The sequence below is a fragment of the Mastigoproctus giganteus genome, chromosome 10 (genome assembly GCF_048544385.1).
Source record: "Mastigoproctus giganteus isolate SK-2022 chromosome 10, ASM4854438v1, whole genome shotgun sequence".
NCBI classification, from domain to species: domain Eukaryota; kingdom Metazoa; phylum Arthropoda; class Arachnida; order Uropygi; family Thelyphonidae; genus Mastigoproctus; species Mastigoproctus giganteus.
In genome coordinates, this window is record NC_143584.1 from 27003010 (window position 1) to 27017697 (window position 14688).

At 36.6% G+C, this 14688-nt stretch overlaps 1 protein-coding gene across 6 annotated transcripts in view; it reads left to right on the top strand.

Annotated features, from left to right (window-relative positions):
* Nucleotides 1-14688, top strand: part of CadN (neural cadherin) — a 1307274-nt gene that overhangs the window by 530682 nt on the left and 761904 nt on the right. For all 6 annotated transcript variants that reach the window (XM_090383767.1, XM_090383766.1, XM_090383769.1 and 3 more), the window contains one exon: nt 2362-2548. In XM_090383767.1, the coding sequence (XP_090239893.1) occupies nt 2362-2548 (187 nt within the window). The remainder of the gene's footprint in view (nt 1-2361; nt 2549-14688) is intronic.

The following is a 14688-nucleotide window of genomic DNA, read 5'->3' on the forward strand; positions in this document are numbered from 1 at the left end:
CCGACTGGTTTCCCCTGATGTAGTCTGTGTATCTTACATTTGCCTAGTCCGAATTCCATCTTGATGTCAGTGCTGAACTCTTCGATGATCCGGAATAGTTGTCGGAGTTGCTTCGTAGAGTTTGATGTCCATATATATCAGGTGGGAGAGGGTGTACAGGTTCTTCCTTCCTTCTTTAAGGGTATATCCGTACTAGCTGGTACCGATATAGATTAAGCATGTGGATGGCGGGTTGAATGCTAGATAGACCCAGAGTGGGCTCATCCTGGAAGATGGACGATTCCTCTCCTGATACGGATTAGTATGGTCGGGATGGTCTCGACCTTGATGGTTGTCCTCCATTTCGTCATAATTGTTTCTAGGAAGTTTGTCATTGTTGATTTTACTTTGTAGATGTTCAGCCTTTCTATCAGCCAGCTATAGGCGCGGAATCGAAGGCCTTTCGGTAGTTGATGTAGGCCGTGTACAGGTTGCGGCGCTTCTTCTAAGTTGCTCCTGAACTGCCACATTCTTGGTAATTGCTCCTTGCTTGCATCCATTCTGTCCAGCCATGATGTTCTGACTCTCTAAGTGGTTCGATGTTGTTGACTATGTATGTATGTAGTCAGGATCTTGTACATCGTTGGGGTGATCGGTCTTTACTATGCCGTGTGTTTTGGTATCTTTTTCTTTAACCTTTAGGTAGTGATTCTTCTAATCAGATACTCTGGATCGTTTACGGTGCTTGTGTGTGTGCTACTCAACTTATTGTACCAATAATTGTAGACGTTGTCTGTTCCTGGGGTTCGCCATTTGTAGGACTTCCTGATCGTCTGTTTGACTTTTTCCTCATGAATCTCCCATTCTGCCATCGCTTGTGTGCCCTTGGTTTTCTTCTGTTCTAGGTCGATCCAGGGGCGTCCGGGTGTTATGTCTGACTTCACTGCTTTAGGTTGTCTCAGAATTCCTCAATTACCTGATCGGGTGTCCCGTTACCCTCCTTCTGATCTTGGCCAATGGTAGAAGCTTCTTTGGTTTTCATTGAAGATCCAGTTGTTTGTTTTCCTCTAAGTGCTCTCCCTGTATCGGCGTAGGCTCTTGCTGAGTTCTGATTCAGGATGTTTCTCTATCTTTTGTTTCTTAGTGTCGCGTTTGCTCCGAGCGTTATCTTTCTTTCTTGAGGATGTTCTTCACTTTTCATCTTCTTTATCTACCGTTGGTACTGGGTTAACTGGCCTACGTTGACTCTAAGCTTTTCTATCATCTGCGGAAGCCTTCTTTCCCATGCTGGTGGTTTCTTGTTTTTGGATTTCTTGTTTTCCTGGTCTCTGGTGTCTCTTCCATTGATCCTGGTGGCTGCTGCTGCAGTGACACAGTATATGGCTGTGCGGATGGCCTCCAACGTTATTATTATTTGATACAGAATGTTATTTGTTTAAGTATGCATAATACTCGTAATTTCATTTCTATTATGCTTTGTTTTATTTTCAATTTTTAAAAATTCCTTATGTGATAGAAAAAATGAAGACTATTTTCGAAATCGGGATAGCTGAATTGGAAGAATTCTTAGAAACAACAGCTTTTAAAATGTTTAAATGTGCAACCTGCTTTAAAAAAAAAATCTAATTTCTCTTTCGTTAACAAACTTAAACGTATGGCATGTAAATTTTCGTAATGTGGTAATATTCAATTTTGGCTTTCAAATGTAAATATAAAATTTATAAACTTAAATCACAAAATAATAACGTGCAGGACCTGTTAGACTTCAGGATATTGTATATCCCTGAAGAACCTTGAAAAATTGACAAGTAGTTTTGTTTGCGAATAGTTATGGACAAAAATACTATGGGTTTCAAACGCTTTTTAATTTCAGTACAATTATTTAAAATAAAATTTTTAAACCACTATTTTTAATATTAATACTGTGTTTTTTTCCCCTATTAAGACTATTTACATTCAGCTACTAATGTTTTGTATTATGCTCAATGAATCCGCAAATCTTTTATGCACTCCACTAGTGTTGGATGATTATAGTAAGCATTGTAATTGTGTAAATTTATCTCTTATACGTAATTGCGTACTTTTGTTGACTTCTTCCATTCCATACTCAGATGATAGGAAAAATATCTTTGTAATATTACTGTAACTGAAAGGAAGACAATACATTATTATTCAGGAGAATTAAATTACTGTCATTTTGTTCTTCAGTTGTCCTTGTTCTTTTCACTTTGTATTTCACCTTAACAAACAAATAGAAATATCATTCAAAAGCACACAATCAGAGCCACTTTTTTACTGAGATTTTTTAAAACATTTTGTATTGCTTCTATAGCATGCTTTTTTAAAGTTGCAATTTCTTTTTCCCTGTTTCTTTTTATTTAGGTGTATTATGGAATCGAATCGAAAGATCATGGTGATAAATACTTCAGCATTGATCGGGAGACTGGAGATATTTATACCAAAGTTGAATTCGATCGTGAAGAGAAGCAAGCCTATGCCATCCTTGTTCGAGCTGAAGATGGTGCCCCCTCAGATCGTCCGCATATGAAACCCGGAGAGCCCAATTCCGGTAAGTTACGTAATTTATATTTTCCACATCTAGGAGTCTTTCTGTTCGGTCAGATTGTTTTGGTGAAATACAGATTGCTTCCTGTTCTTAAACAAATTGCAGCAACAAATGCCAAGAGATAAAATCAGAAAACCATTAAAATGTTTAATCTGATATTAAACCAAGTGATATTAAATACAAGATACTAATAAAATGCCATGAGCAACTTTAATAACTTTGAATGTATACGTAATAATAGGAACGAATTATTAAACGGCATACGAAAATAGTCAATTCATACTATTTCAGTTGACCGTGGTTCGAGACAACGCTATCACTAAATACGGTAATGATTTTGTATTCTGTGTCTTGTAACTCCTCTGACTCTGTGTGGACGGATGTCCTGGAGTAGAAACTGAAAACTTATTTCGCACAGTGTAACCGAAATTTATATGCTCAAGTAATTCATTCGCAGTTTCCAACCATTCCCATATATTCTTCATTTGCGGCTGGGTTATTTTATGAAATTGCATTTCCCATTAAACTTTCATCGAGGGAATACAGTTTTGTTAGCAAACGGCAGTTTTAACACGAGCCCATAAAGCATAGGCCAATAGCTTCGTAGTAATGTGCAACGGATACCATTATGCTCATATACACGATTAGCTTTCAGCATGTAGGTGCATATGAGTAATCGGTGAACACTGCCATTGAGACTGCAAATAGTATTCTATTTGATGTCGCCTGGGGAGTTACTGACTGTGCTGTCCTAGTAAGCCGCTTCAGATTAAGAATGGCTGAGAAAATCTGAATCTTCCGAGCTGATAATATGGCCGTTTAGCTAGTTGAGAAGTATAACTTCTATGCCAGTAACACCAGTCAGTCACTTCAGGACTGGCTAAACGAATGAGGTAGTTAAGCAGTTAGTTTGCTTCGACTAGTTTACTTGTCTTGGAAGATCTCATTTAAGAATTATTGCACATTTGAAACAGCGACAGGGAATATAGGCACGACTTTAGAAGGTGTTGTGCAGATCTAATAACTATAGTTCAGAAATGAATTTTGTAGCATTGCATGACAACATTCATTATTGACTCTTTCTTGAAGGAATGAGTGTCAGTTAGTAGGAAATCATGCATTAAAAGTCGCGCATTATTCCACATTAATGCTTGACTTTCTGAGAATGCACTAGAAATCAGTTTGGGGGGGGAGACACTGTTTCATGTTGCCAGTCTCCTTGAGGTATGAGGTATCTTTATTTCTCCCAAGTATGGAAATTTTAGCAATGAACTTTGTCATTAAGTGAAGTTGTTGAATTAGAAACTGTCAGTTCATTAAGAAACACTGGAAAAATGGATTTTTGATTTGAATTGTTTCAAGATATCTGTTGTCGTTTTGGTAAGTTCACCTTTTTGCAATATGAACCATGCTTTACCGCCTTTATAGACATGTTCATGCTGATATTTTTGGAGAACTGTGTGGCGTGCTTTGAGAAATGTGTAGTATTCCAGATGCCCTTCGTACTTATTCTCTTGGATACTTCAATTTTTTTCGGATGGGGGATTTTGAAGTAGTGCCTCCCTTTGCAGATCTAAAGACTCCAGGAATGGTGTTTGTCATATGGAAAAATTTAACAGAGTTAACAGTATTGAAATAAAAAAATGTTTATATGTATACCATTTAGATTTTGATTTATTTACGTGTACATCCGAAGTTATCGTAATTTCAAGTTGCACGAAGGCTTTATAAACAAACAGCTTAATTTGAAGAATATACGCTAAAATTGTTAATGTGTTTGTGAAGATAATGGACATTGAAAACGAGAAATTATTTCTACTCAAATAAATAGTGCCTCTAAGATACTACCTAGCTTTAATTTTTTTAATTTAATATAGTGAGAAGAATGCATTGTCAATTCGATAGAGGGGAAGAAAAAAAGAAACTGCCTACCTTAATCTTGTTATCTCCAGAGGGGTCTTTCTTTTTACCCTTGAGTGTGTTTTCATCTTCTGATTGCCTAGCTGGCCGACAAATCTGTCCTGTTATTAAGCGAGAACCCGCTTGCTTAGAAAGAACATGGAAGTAGATTAATTTCTTGGCCTGTGAACTGCCCCTTAATTTTGTTGCTTGCTTGGCGAGTGCCTTTCTGGGGCTTCCGTACATGATTAATGACTTTGTATTAAATTAGCGCTAACAGGTTGTTGGACTGTAATGGAGTTTTAGTACCTAATTAAGAAAGTTATGCTCTATACGTCCATCAACATCCAGTGCAAGACATTTATTATCACTGTGGTCGCTTTCCGTGTTTGCTCATCCAGCACCTGCGAATTGTCTGTGCAGCGATCTTCAGCGATTGTACGGTAAATGAAAACTCGAAAGATATACTGATGCCGGTACGTGATGCAAGCAGTTCTGATATTTTTGATTAACTCAGGTATTAGACTGATGTGTGCATGTATTACGATAAAAAATGATATCCAGTTTTCTCAATGGAAAACCGAGAAAGGATGGTTAATAGGATTCAGATTAGAAATGGAAATGAAGATCCTTATTTATAAGTTTCTTGTACTGTTCTTTGGCTACAAAAAGGTGCATTCTTCTCTCTTGAAAATAGTTTTTTTTTATTATCTGGAAGAGAAATTTTTGTTCCAGCTCACTTTCTTGGCCAGAAAATATTGTTATCGACTTATTCATCCAGTGTTGAATTCAGAAAGTGTGTATATGAAGAATATTTCTTCACAGAGAAATTAAAACTTCACATAAAAACCGTGCTTTTAGAATATTGAAGAATGTAAAAAGCAATTATCTTGTACATAAAATCTCATTGTACATCAAAATATGTGTCCCAAAAAACTACTGTGTCTGTTTTCGTCTCATCCCTGGACCTTTATAAAATTATCATTGGAAAGACAAGTTTGTATTGAATATCATCTCCGTGCCAATAATTATCTGGAACAAAATTTTTAATAACTTTATTAATTCCATTTGTTTTTATGTAAAAGGTAAGTACATTTATTGAAAACAGAGCAGCAATTATGTTCCAAGGATTCATCCGTGTGCAGTACTTGTCTTCGAACCTTTGATCAAAGGTAAGATATTTTTCCTCTTATATTCTGAAATTCTAATCATTGGTTAATATGGGCTGTAGCTGATATCAGTTAATTCACTAGCTTTCACTTAATGGAATAGTAACAATTAAAATAGGTAAACTAAGAATTCGAATAATCAGGCCTGGCATATTTTAACAACAGGACGTCCCGCAGTATTCTAAGTATTTTTAAAATTTAAGTAATTGGATGAATGACTTACATTTTTAAAAGTTTATTATTTGGATTACAGAAATGATCAATCTGCTTATTGAGCACTTCTCGTCGGCATCATTTTAATACGCAATAAGCTCGTGAAGAGAGCAAGCAGAGGTTGGAATATGGCATCATTACTCTAACATCTCATATTGTGAAAACTCGTGCAGGATTTCACAATATGTAATGGTAGAGTAATGATACCGTATTGGAAACTTCGTTTGCATCATTTTAATATGCAGCAAACTCTCTTCCTGAGTTTGACGATGCATTTTAGCGTTGCCCAATACACATTAGTAAATTCCGCAGTCAGAGGGCCTAAAAGGCCATACATATATTACTTAAAATTGATCACTATAACCTACGCATAGCAGCGAAATCAGAGTGTGAATTGTTGACAATCCCTAGAGCCTTTGGACACCTGCATTTCATGAGTTCTGTTATGAATTATATAAATTATGATCGATTTTTATTTCCAGTCTCTTATACTATTTTATGTCAACATAATTGGAATATTAAATATGGAACTTGAATATGAATAATCTCAAACAGAGATAACCGACGCGTAACTCACTTGTTGAATAGTATTCGCGCTCATCTCTAGTGTCGAGTGGAATTAAGATGTTAGGTTATGTAAAAATCCTCTTCAGGTTATAATGCTCTCTTATGTTTTCCTTTGATTGCTGCATTTATTGGGCTTTTAGCGTTAGTACATTTTAATATTAACTGCATTAAGCTCATTAAATATTTACATACATTTCATGAATTACGTGTGCCTTTCACGATTTAAGACAAATTAATCATCTTGGTGATATTTGGACCGAAAAATATATTGACTGTCATCAGGCGCACAGAAGATTACAGGAACAAAAGCAAAACTGTTAACGTTTCGTTAGAAATGGGATAAATGATTGCTTTGTCCAATTAAACTGCCAAAACACTGTTTCAAGTCGTTCTCATCTTTTCGCTCGATGTTCTTACGGGAACTGATTACACTCCAAGGTATTAGATTTAAACGTTGATTTACAGTTTCGAGTGAGGACATGAATATTACATTTTATTCCCCCCCCCCCACCTTTTTTTTTTTCTTTCTTCGTTTCATTCTAGTGATTTCTAAATGGAAAGACCGTCCAGAAAGCACTTTACCAATTCTAAGAGAAGTGACCTAGAGGTTTGCGTCTATTTGAATATTGAGATATAGTTCCTGGAAAATATTGTTTTTTAAATCGATCACACACACACACCTTCACTGAATATCACGCTTCTTTTTATTTTTATATATCCTTGTGACTAGTACATTGACTACGATCGCTGTTTTCCACAGTATCCACAAAAGGCTTCTTGGGTTTTAATGCCATTTTGAATTTTTTTCTCCCCCCCCCCTCCTTTCTTTATTTGTTAATTATTGTAATGCATAACCTTTGGATATTGTTCTCTGTATGAAATACAATGGAATCTTGATTGTTCTTGTTTTCTTGGATTTGTTCTTTTTTCTCCCCTTTTTTATATTATAATTTTTGGAGTAAATTTTTTTTATTTCATTTTTTAGAAGCTAGTGGATAGTTGAATGTCGGATTGCCCGAAAGGTCAGAGCAGTAGACATTACAGTACTTATTTGAATGTATAAAATAAATATTCTGATGTGATTCTTTGAAATGGCAGTGAAGGGCTACACTGTTGTTTTAAAATCTGTGAATGTCAACTAAGTGTAAAATTTAGATTGCTTTAAAATACCTAGATTAATTGTTCTTGTAGATAAATTAAATTATTTCTTTTTCGATTGATTAAAAAGAATCTATGTACCTATAGCGTATATTGTGAATTTCCTGTGAATAATTTTTTTAACTCTTCTTTTTCGTCATTAGCTCTAAAAATCAAGGTTCCACTGCTTTTGATAAATCGGTTGAATTTTCGGTATCATTTCAGTTTTGATGTAAATTGTTGAATTTCGCTTGCACAGATCTGAATTTCATTTCTGGATCATAAGAAATACACTCCCTGGTTACTTTATTAGGCTCATGAAGGAGTGGTCTACATGCAACAATATATAAATCGAAGAGATCAAATGATGTTTGATAAAGGAAAGTTGCATAAAGCTGTTGACCAAATAGTGCTCAAATTAGTTCAACGGATAGGATATCACGGACCTCTTTGGGAAGAGTGATGTCATTAGGAAGGACTAGTCTTTAAAGAATGGGATCCCTCCCCGGAAAATATCCACGAAGAAACAGAACTTCCATCGAAAATGTAAGAAAACGGAGCGAGAACTGTTCGACATTCTGAGCTGATTATCAAGTTAATCCTCGTCAAACGATCGAACAATTGACTTCTGCATTTCCGGAGCGGATTATGAGATGTAATCGTCGCCAAACGACTGAAAAATTGACCTCTGCATCTAACACTGGAACGTCGCATGGCACCAGTACCTTTATCATGCAAAGAACTCTACAAAGAATGCACTACGGGAGTAGGAGACCATGAAGAAAGTTGCTGATCTCAAACACCAGCTGAAAACTATAGCCGTGTTGATACTAGGAATGCAAAGGCGGAACAGGAGGGGAATGCAGATCATGCGGCTAAGTTATTACCGATTTGTGCTTTTTTTTTTTTTAGTGCAGAAGTGCAGGAATCCACACGAGGCACTGGAACCATCCTGTTGTGTGCCAACAGTACAGGCTGTTGGAGTTGTAATAGTGTAATAGTGTGGCGAATGTTTTATCTACATACCATTGGTCCCTTGATTCCACTGGAGAGCACCATCACGCCACAGAATATTGAACATCGTTTGCGGATCAGTCTACCCTGCGGTATTACATGGTTAGCCTATGGACAGGGATATTTTAAAGATGACAGTGCAGCGATTCGCCTCACCAAATGTGAGTCGTATTCCTTTGAGGAATGCGAGGAAGATTTAAAGCATCTGACTTGTCAGCCCAACTGCGGGATTTCAATCCCATTGAACTGAAAAGGCGTCTTTGTTAGCCTAGTCCTCTTTCTACATCACTTCATGAATTGAGGACATTTTTGTTACACGAATAGTCCGCTATTCCTCGTGGACCTATCACAACTTGTGGACTCCTGTCATATCCTATCGGAACTGTGATTCATGCTAACAGCGTAAAATTAGCAGCACTTTTTTACTGTTCCTCTCAACATGTGTACTGCGTACGTAAGGAGGGACAGAATCAGAAATTTTATTACACAGTGTTCATAACTATGGTCGTTACCTCTGGTCATTTCTCTTTTAGTATATTACTTTGTGAAAAATAGGCAATGAACATTTCTGAAAATGTTCATTGCCTATTGTTATACAAGTAATCGCATTTACAGTTATTTACCGCGTGATCATTCCTTTCATTCGTGGATCTATTAAGCTATTTGGACGAATAATTTTTAAAACCTGAAAAAGCAGAAGAATAAACCTACCGATGAACTAGATCTTAATAAGGGAGGGGATAAGTTTGATAAAGACATTATTTTAATCCACTGAAAACGGAGGAGGGAAAAAAGGGCTATTATTTTGTGCAGAACTTCATTATAACGCGCGCTGAAGAAACTTGGTTAGACGGCGAAAGACCCACCTTGAAGCAGATTGCTGTCTCAAAGAAAATGATGGTTGGTAGCAAAGGTATGGGGGGTGGGAGAGAAAAATATCTAATGGATTCCTCTCAGCGAATGCAGAGATATTAGATGTTGAGATATCACGCACTTAGGGATTTATGCGTTGTGATTGTATCATTTCCAAAGACCTGCCAGTAATTCCTCCATTTAATGCTTATTTTTGCGGCAGGTCTTTACTGGGGGTTGTTCGCAGAATCCAGCTGTTTGTGTATGTGACCATTTTAATGTGCTGAATATTTTAAGCATTTCATTGTGGGTGAAAAATTAATGGATTGCTTCCTTCATTACGAGTCTGCTGATTCCACGCTCATCTGGGAGGCTAAAGTGCGAACAAGGAGCAGTTTTTTACTGAAATATAAAACTGGGTAGGAAATTCTACTGTATTTGAACTGTAAAAACGAAAAGAAAATACACCACTTCAATGACATCGCGTTGTGGTTTGATTAAAAGAATATGTACAAAAAGACTACGGAGTTTTGTAAGCAATCTCTAATTTTGACTAAACATTTCTCTGCCTCAAAGGTATTGTACGGTTAGATGTTTCACCAAATAGTATTACGCTTCTGGTGTTACGGCTCTCCGACAAGATAAGTGCAGGAGCACTCTAGACGGATTTATCACAATTTGATATCACGATTTATCACAATTTAAGCCAGAGTCTCTGGCTTAAATAAAATATTCTGGTTGTAGAAATGTTTTAATTATTTGTTACAAACAACTTCTTAGGTGGATAAATAGTAAATTAAAAAAAAATAAATCAGGCAAGTAAAATTAATGAGATTCCTAGTAGTTGTATTCTTCAAAAAATTATATTTTTATTCCTGGGTACCGCAATCAACCAACTTATGCTTTCAGATCGACTATTTGAATATTGTGCGGTTCTCCCCCCCCCCCGGCCAACCGACCGATTCCCGATAAATAAAAATGATTCAGAGCCTTATAACTCACCATTCACCATGACAGTCTTACAACTTTATAAAATAAAACTGTTGCAGTGGAAATAACACACACACACACACACCTAAAGCAAAAAAAATAAAAAACAAGACCCCCCTCTCCATGGTTCGTGACCAATAGTTTAGGAGCCCGCGATAAATCGATTGCCGGCCCCTGCAGTGACAGCGATTTCACTAGCTGTCACTCGCTTTAAGAGGTCCGGATTCGAAGCCCATCGGAAACTGGAGGGCTTATATAAAGCTTCTTCAATCGGGGCTATATTTAGCCGATATGCCATTCAATGGTATTTACTGGATGCAGAGAATGGTACTTTGACATACTTCACACTCCAACCGACGAATGCATTTCAGTGAATTAAATCATATCTAATTTAATGTGTAATTTGATTGTATTAGCATATAAATTGAAGGGAATGATGTACGAAATGAAAATTATTAATAGAAACATATATATACGTAGACATATAAAAAAAAAAAAGGAAACGGATGAGTAGATTTTCGACTGCCCCCGCTTACAGTAGACTGCATGAGAATGTCTTTCAATTTTAATGGAAAATGAAAGATCGTGCATGAAAATGGATGTGATTCTGCAAATCTACGTGCTGCTTTAATTTGATATTTGCTACTCGGTATGTCCTACTCCCCCTCCCTCTTCAAATGAGTTGATGCATGGAAATTGTCATGACTTCAATATTCAGTTAAGAGCGTTAAATAATAACATTGATTGAAAGTCTTTACTGCTGTGATAGTTTTAATATAATATAATGATATTGAATTTGAACGCTAGTTATTTTAAATGTTAAAAGAATTATAAAAAAATTGAATCTAATGTAATATTATATTTGAAGGTTAGACAATAAACATTTTTAAATATATTCGGAAATATATATTGATTTATATTGTATTGGTTATATTACATTGATATAAAGTATTATATTTTATTATATATTATGTGATTTAAATTAACATTAAATTAAAATATATCAGCAAAAAAACAAAACGTAATTGTGGGACAATACATTGTCACTGAATATAATTTGTCATATATATATATAATTTTTTTTTTTTACTTATTCATTTCCCACGTACTTCATTTAAGCTCAACAGCAAATAGTGAAGTGACTTACTAATTAGAGAAGCATTGCTGAATTATTTAATCCATATCAGTAAGTTTTGTAAATAGAAGGCTTTGCTATAATTCCCCTTTAAAAAGTAATTTACTACGAAAATTTACGATATTACATTAATGTCAGAGTATCAAAGAGTGCGCCATGAATTAAATGAAAGAAGCGATAATTCGATTGATTACCCACATTGTTTGTCCGAACGGGACCGTTCAGTTCGGCAACGACTAATACTTTAAATTTGCTTAGGAGAACAAAAGAGAGTTTAAATCGTTGTTCCTGGAAAATGATTGCGATTGCAGTGGTAACCCTCAGGCATTGCTAACAGGAGGATCACAGCTCACTCATTCTTCAAGTTGATTGTAAATCTGGAAAGTAGATGTACCAACCTCTGCCTTGTACACTCTACTTGGACATTTCCATGGGGAGGAAGGGGCTAACAAGGCAGAAGTCCTGAAGGAGTGCTAGCTCATTTTCTGGAACGAGAGAGAGTGCACAGTGTCTAATGAAACTGAAGGGTGCCTCTGGTGTTGGCCGATGACTTTTGCTAAACACTCATCATTCCATGTAGACTGCTTCATAGCTACAGTTTGGAAGAACGTTCAGCAACTCAGCCGAATGCATTTAACAAGTGATGCATTTGATGAAACTGGGAAATGGGGCTATTGCATCTGATAATTAGTATGGAACTATTTCAGTGGAATCCGTTGGGAGGAATCATTTGCTGCACTTCATGAACTGGAAGAAGCAGAATTTCCCAATGTTGCAGATCACTTATATGAACAAAAATGGCGTAGTCAAACAGCCATCCTGGCACTAATCATTACGTAGACAATACTACAGAGAACTTTTTCACTTCCCTAGAATCGTGAAAAAAAAACAAAAAAAAACACTTGTTTCTGTGCCATACCAACTAAGGCTATGAGGCGTTAGTGTATTCTAGAGACTGCTTATTTTTCTGGAAGAAAAATCAGCTTCCAACCCTCATGGGTAACACAGTTGGTATAATCACCGTTCTCCCCACACCGGGCAGAAAAGATCTGAGTTTGAATCTCTTCAATGACGCGAAGAATTTTTATAGGTCTTTTTTCACAAACTGGGGTTTTTCGTCCAGAAAAAACAAATCGACCACAGAACGCACGCAATTTACAGACATACTATATACGGCGTAACATAGCCTAAGTTGCTGATGCGCCTAAAACTCTACAACAACAATCAAGCTTCCAGGAAAAAATCCATACAGCACTCCGTCATCTCATCCGAGACTAATTAACTCACCTACATCATGAAAATAGCCCATAGAAGTGCCGCCCTTCTTAACTGGATTCGAACTCAGAACTGTTTCCACACTGTGTGGAAAGATAACGATCATAACCGCTATGCTACCCACAACGGAACAGCGTCAACTGACATCGCATCCTTGTGGTTAGGGTGTCGCTGACATACCAAACCTCACTGTGCCAAACACCAGTGAGACAGCCAATAACCCTGTGTCTCAACTTTCTGGAGCTACCAGTTGTACCTTTCTATAACTTGAATTTCAGAGTTACTGCTTCCATCACTTTAGGAATCAAGACCTCCAACACTCTACAGTGGAACATGATTGGCTATTAATAAGCTCATGTAACATGCTATTGAATCCACCATCATGGTTGGTTGGTTTGTATTTTATTGGCGTATTAGCAACTAAGGCTATAATGCGCCAAGACCAACCATCATGGATGCAGAAGGTTCGTTTTTATTCCACGCATTTCATTCATACCCTCTGGACTCAGTTTTCAAAGCCGATGTTTTTCTTATTGTGAACCATATATTGGGCAAAAAAAAAAAAAAAAAAAACTTTTCATCTTAGCCCCAAATGGGAAAACACCGGCATTGTCTAGATATTAATAAAAACATTGTCCAATACCATAATAAAATGTGAGCTAATAAATATTTGCAGTATTAAGTTTTTTAATGCACCTAAATGTTAACCTTCATATTTTTGGCATGATCAGTTTATCTGTGTGATTCAGAGCTGCGATTTCCAGTAAAATAAGTTACTGTAATTACTATAAACCCACGCATAATTTTGGTTATTGCAACTCGCCCGAAACCTTGGTACTCTACAAAAAGTAATAGAGGTGGACTTGGCTGAAGTGGATATTTGTTCTCTGATGTATGAAAACACCATTTGTGGGTACTTAAAAATAATTTGTATTTTTTTTTTTAAATTATTATTTCTTTTCATGGTTACTTGCGTCTTGTGTCGCTTATGAAGGGATGGGGTTGCGAAACGGGTAGGAGGCAAGTGAAAAAGAAGTGATTTCTAGTTTATCGTTCGTAACACGAAAGATGCCGATTACTTGCACTCTTAGACGTTCTCTGGTCCTTTTGACGTAGTGGTAGTGATAGTTTCCTACTCGTCTCCTTTTCCATGTTTCTTCTGATTTTTTTGACCCTATGAAAAGGAAAACTTCGTCTAATGAGCTGTAGCTCTGGTGAAAGCAGCAACTAGAAACGCCTATCCATCTTGAGTAGCCTCGTGCAGGACACATCCCCAGTGGGAGCACGATGATGACTAGAGCTGGCCCTTGACGGACGCATCCGTCAATCTGGCCCGAAGACTCCGAAACACTGCAGACGACAAATGGTTGGAAGGATACGTGACTTGCTTCGCTGGCTACTGAGTGGCAGCACCATCGATTGCTTTCTATTGAGGATCGCTAGGGTAAAGAAAAAAGAGTATAAAAAAAAGTATATCAGATATCCGATATGAAGTATTCTGTATACTTAGTGTCTGCAAAAGTGTTTTGAAACAAGAAATGAAAAATGCTAGTGAAGGCAATGTCAGAGAAATGTAGTAGAATCATTTGTTGAAAAGTAACACTTGTTCTTCCTTCTTATCGCTCAGTGTAAGAAACCTTTAGTAATTGTTATGGCACCACTTCAAAATGAAATGCTGTAGACGAACACGCTGTCCATTACGAGGGCTTTTCTAATGATATACGAGAGGTTAAAAGTGTAATTGAAAGCGATCCATTACGAGGGATTTACGTGGATGTTCTCTATGTTATAGTATCGAGAAAATGTGAATTCTAAAATTTGTGTTCCCTTCTCTTCCTTCGCAAAACTATTCAATACAGAGTGTACTAAAATATGACGTTTTTTTTCTCTTC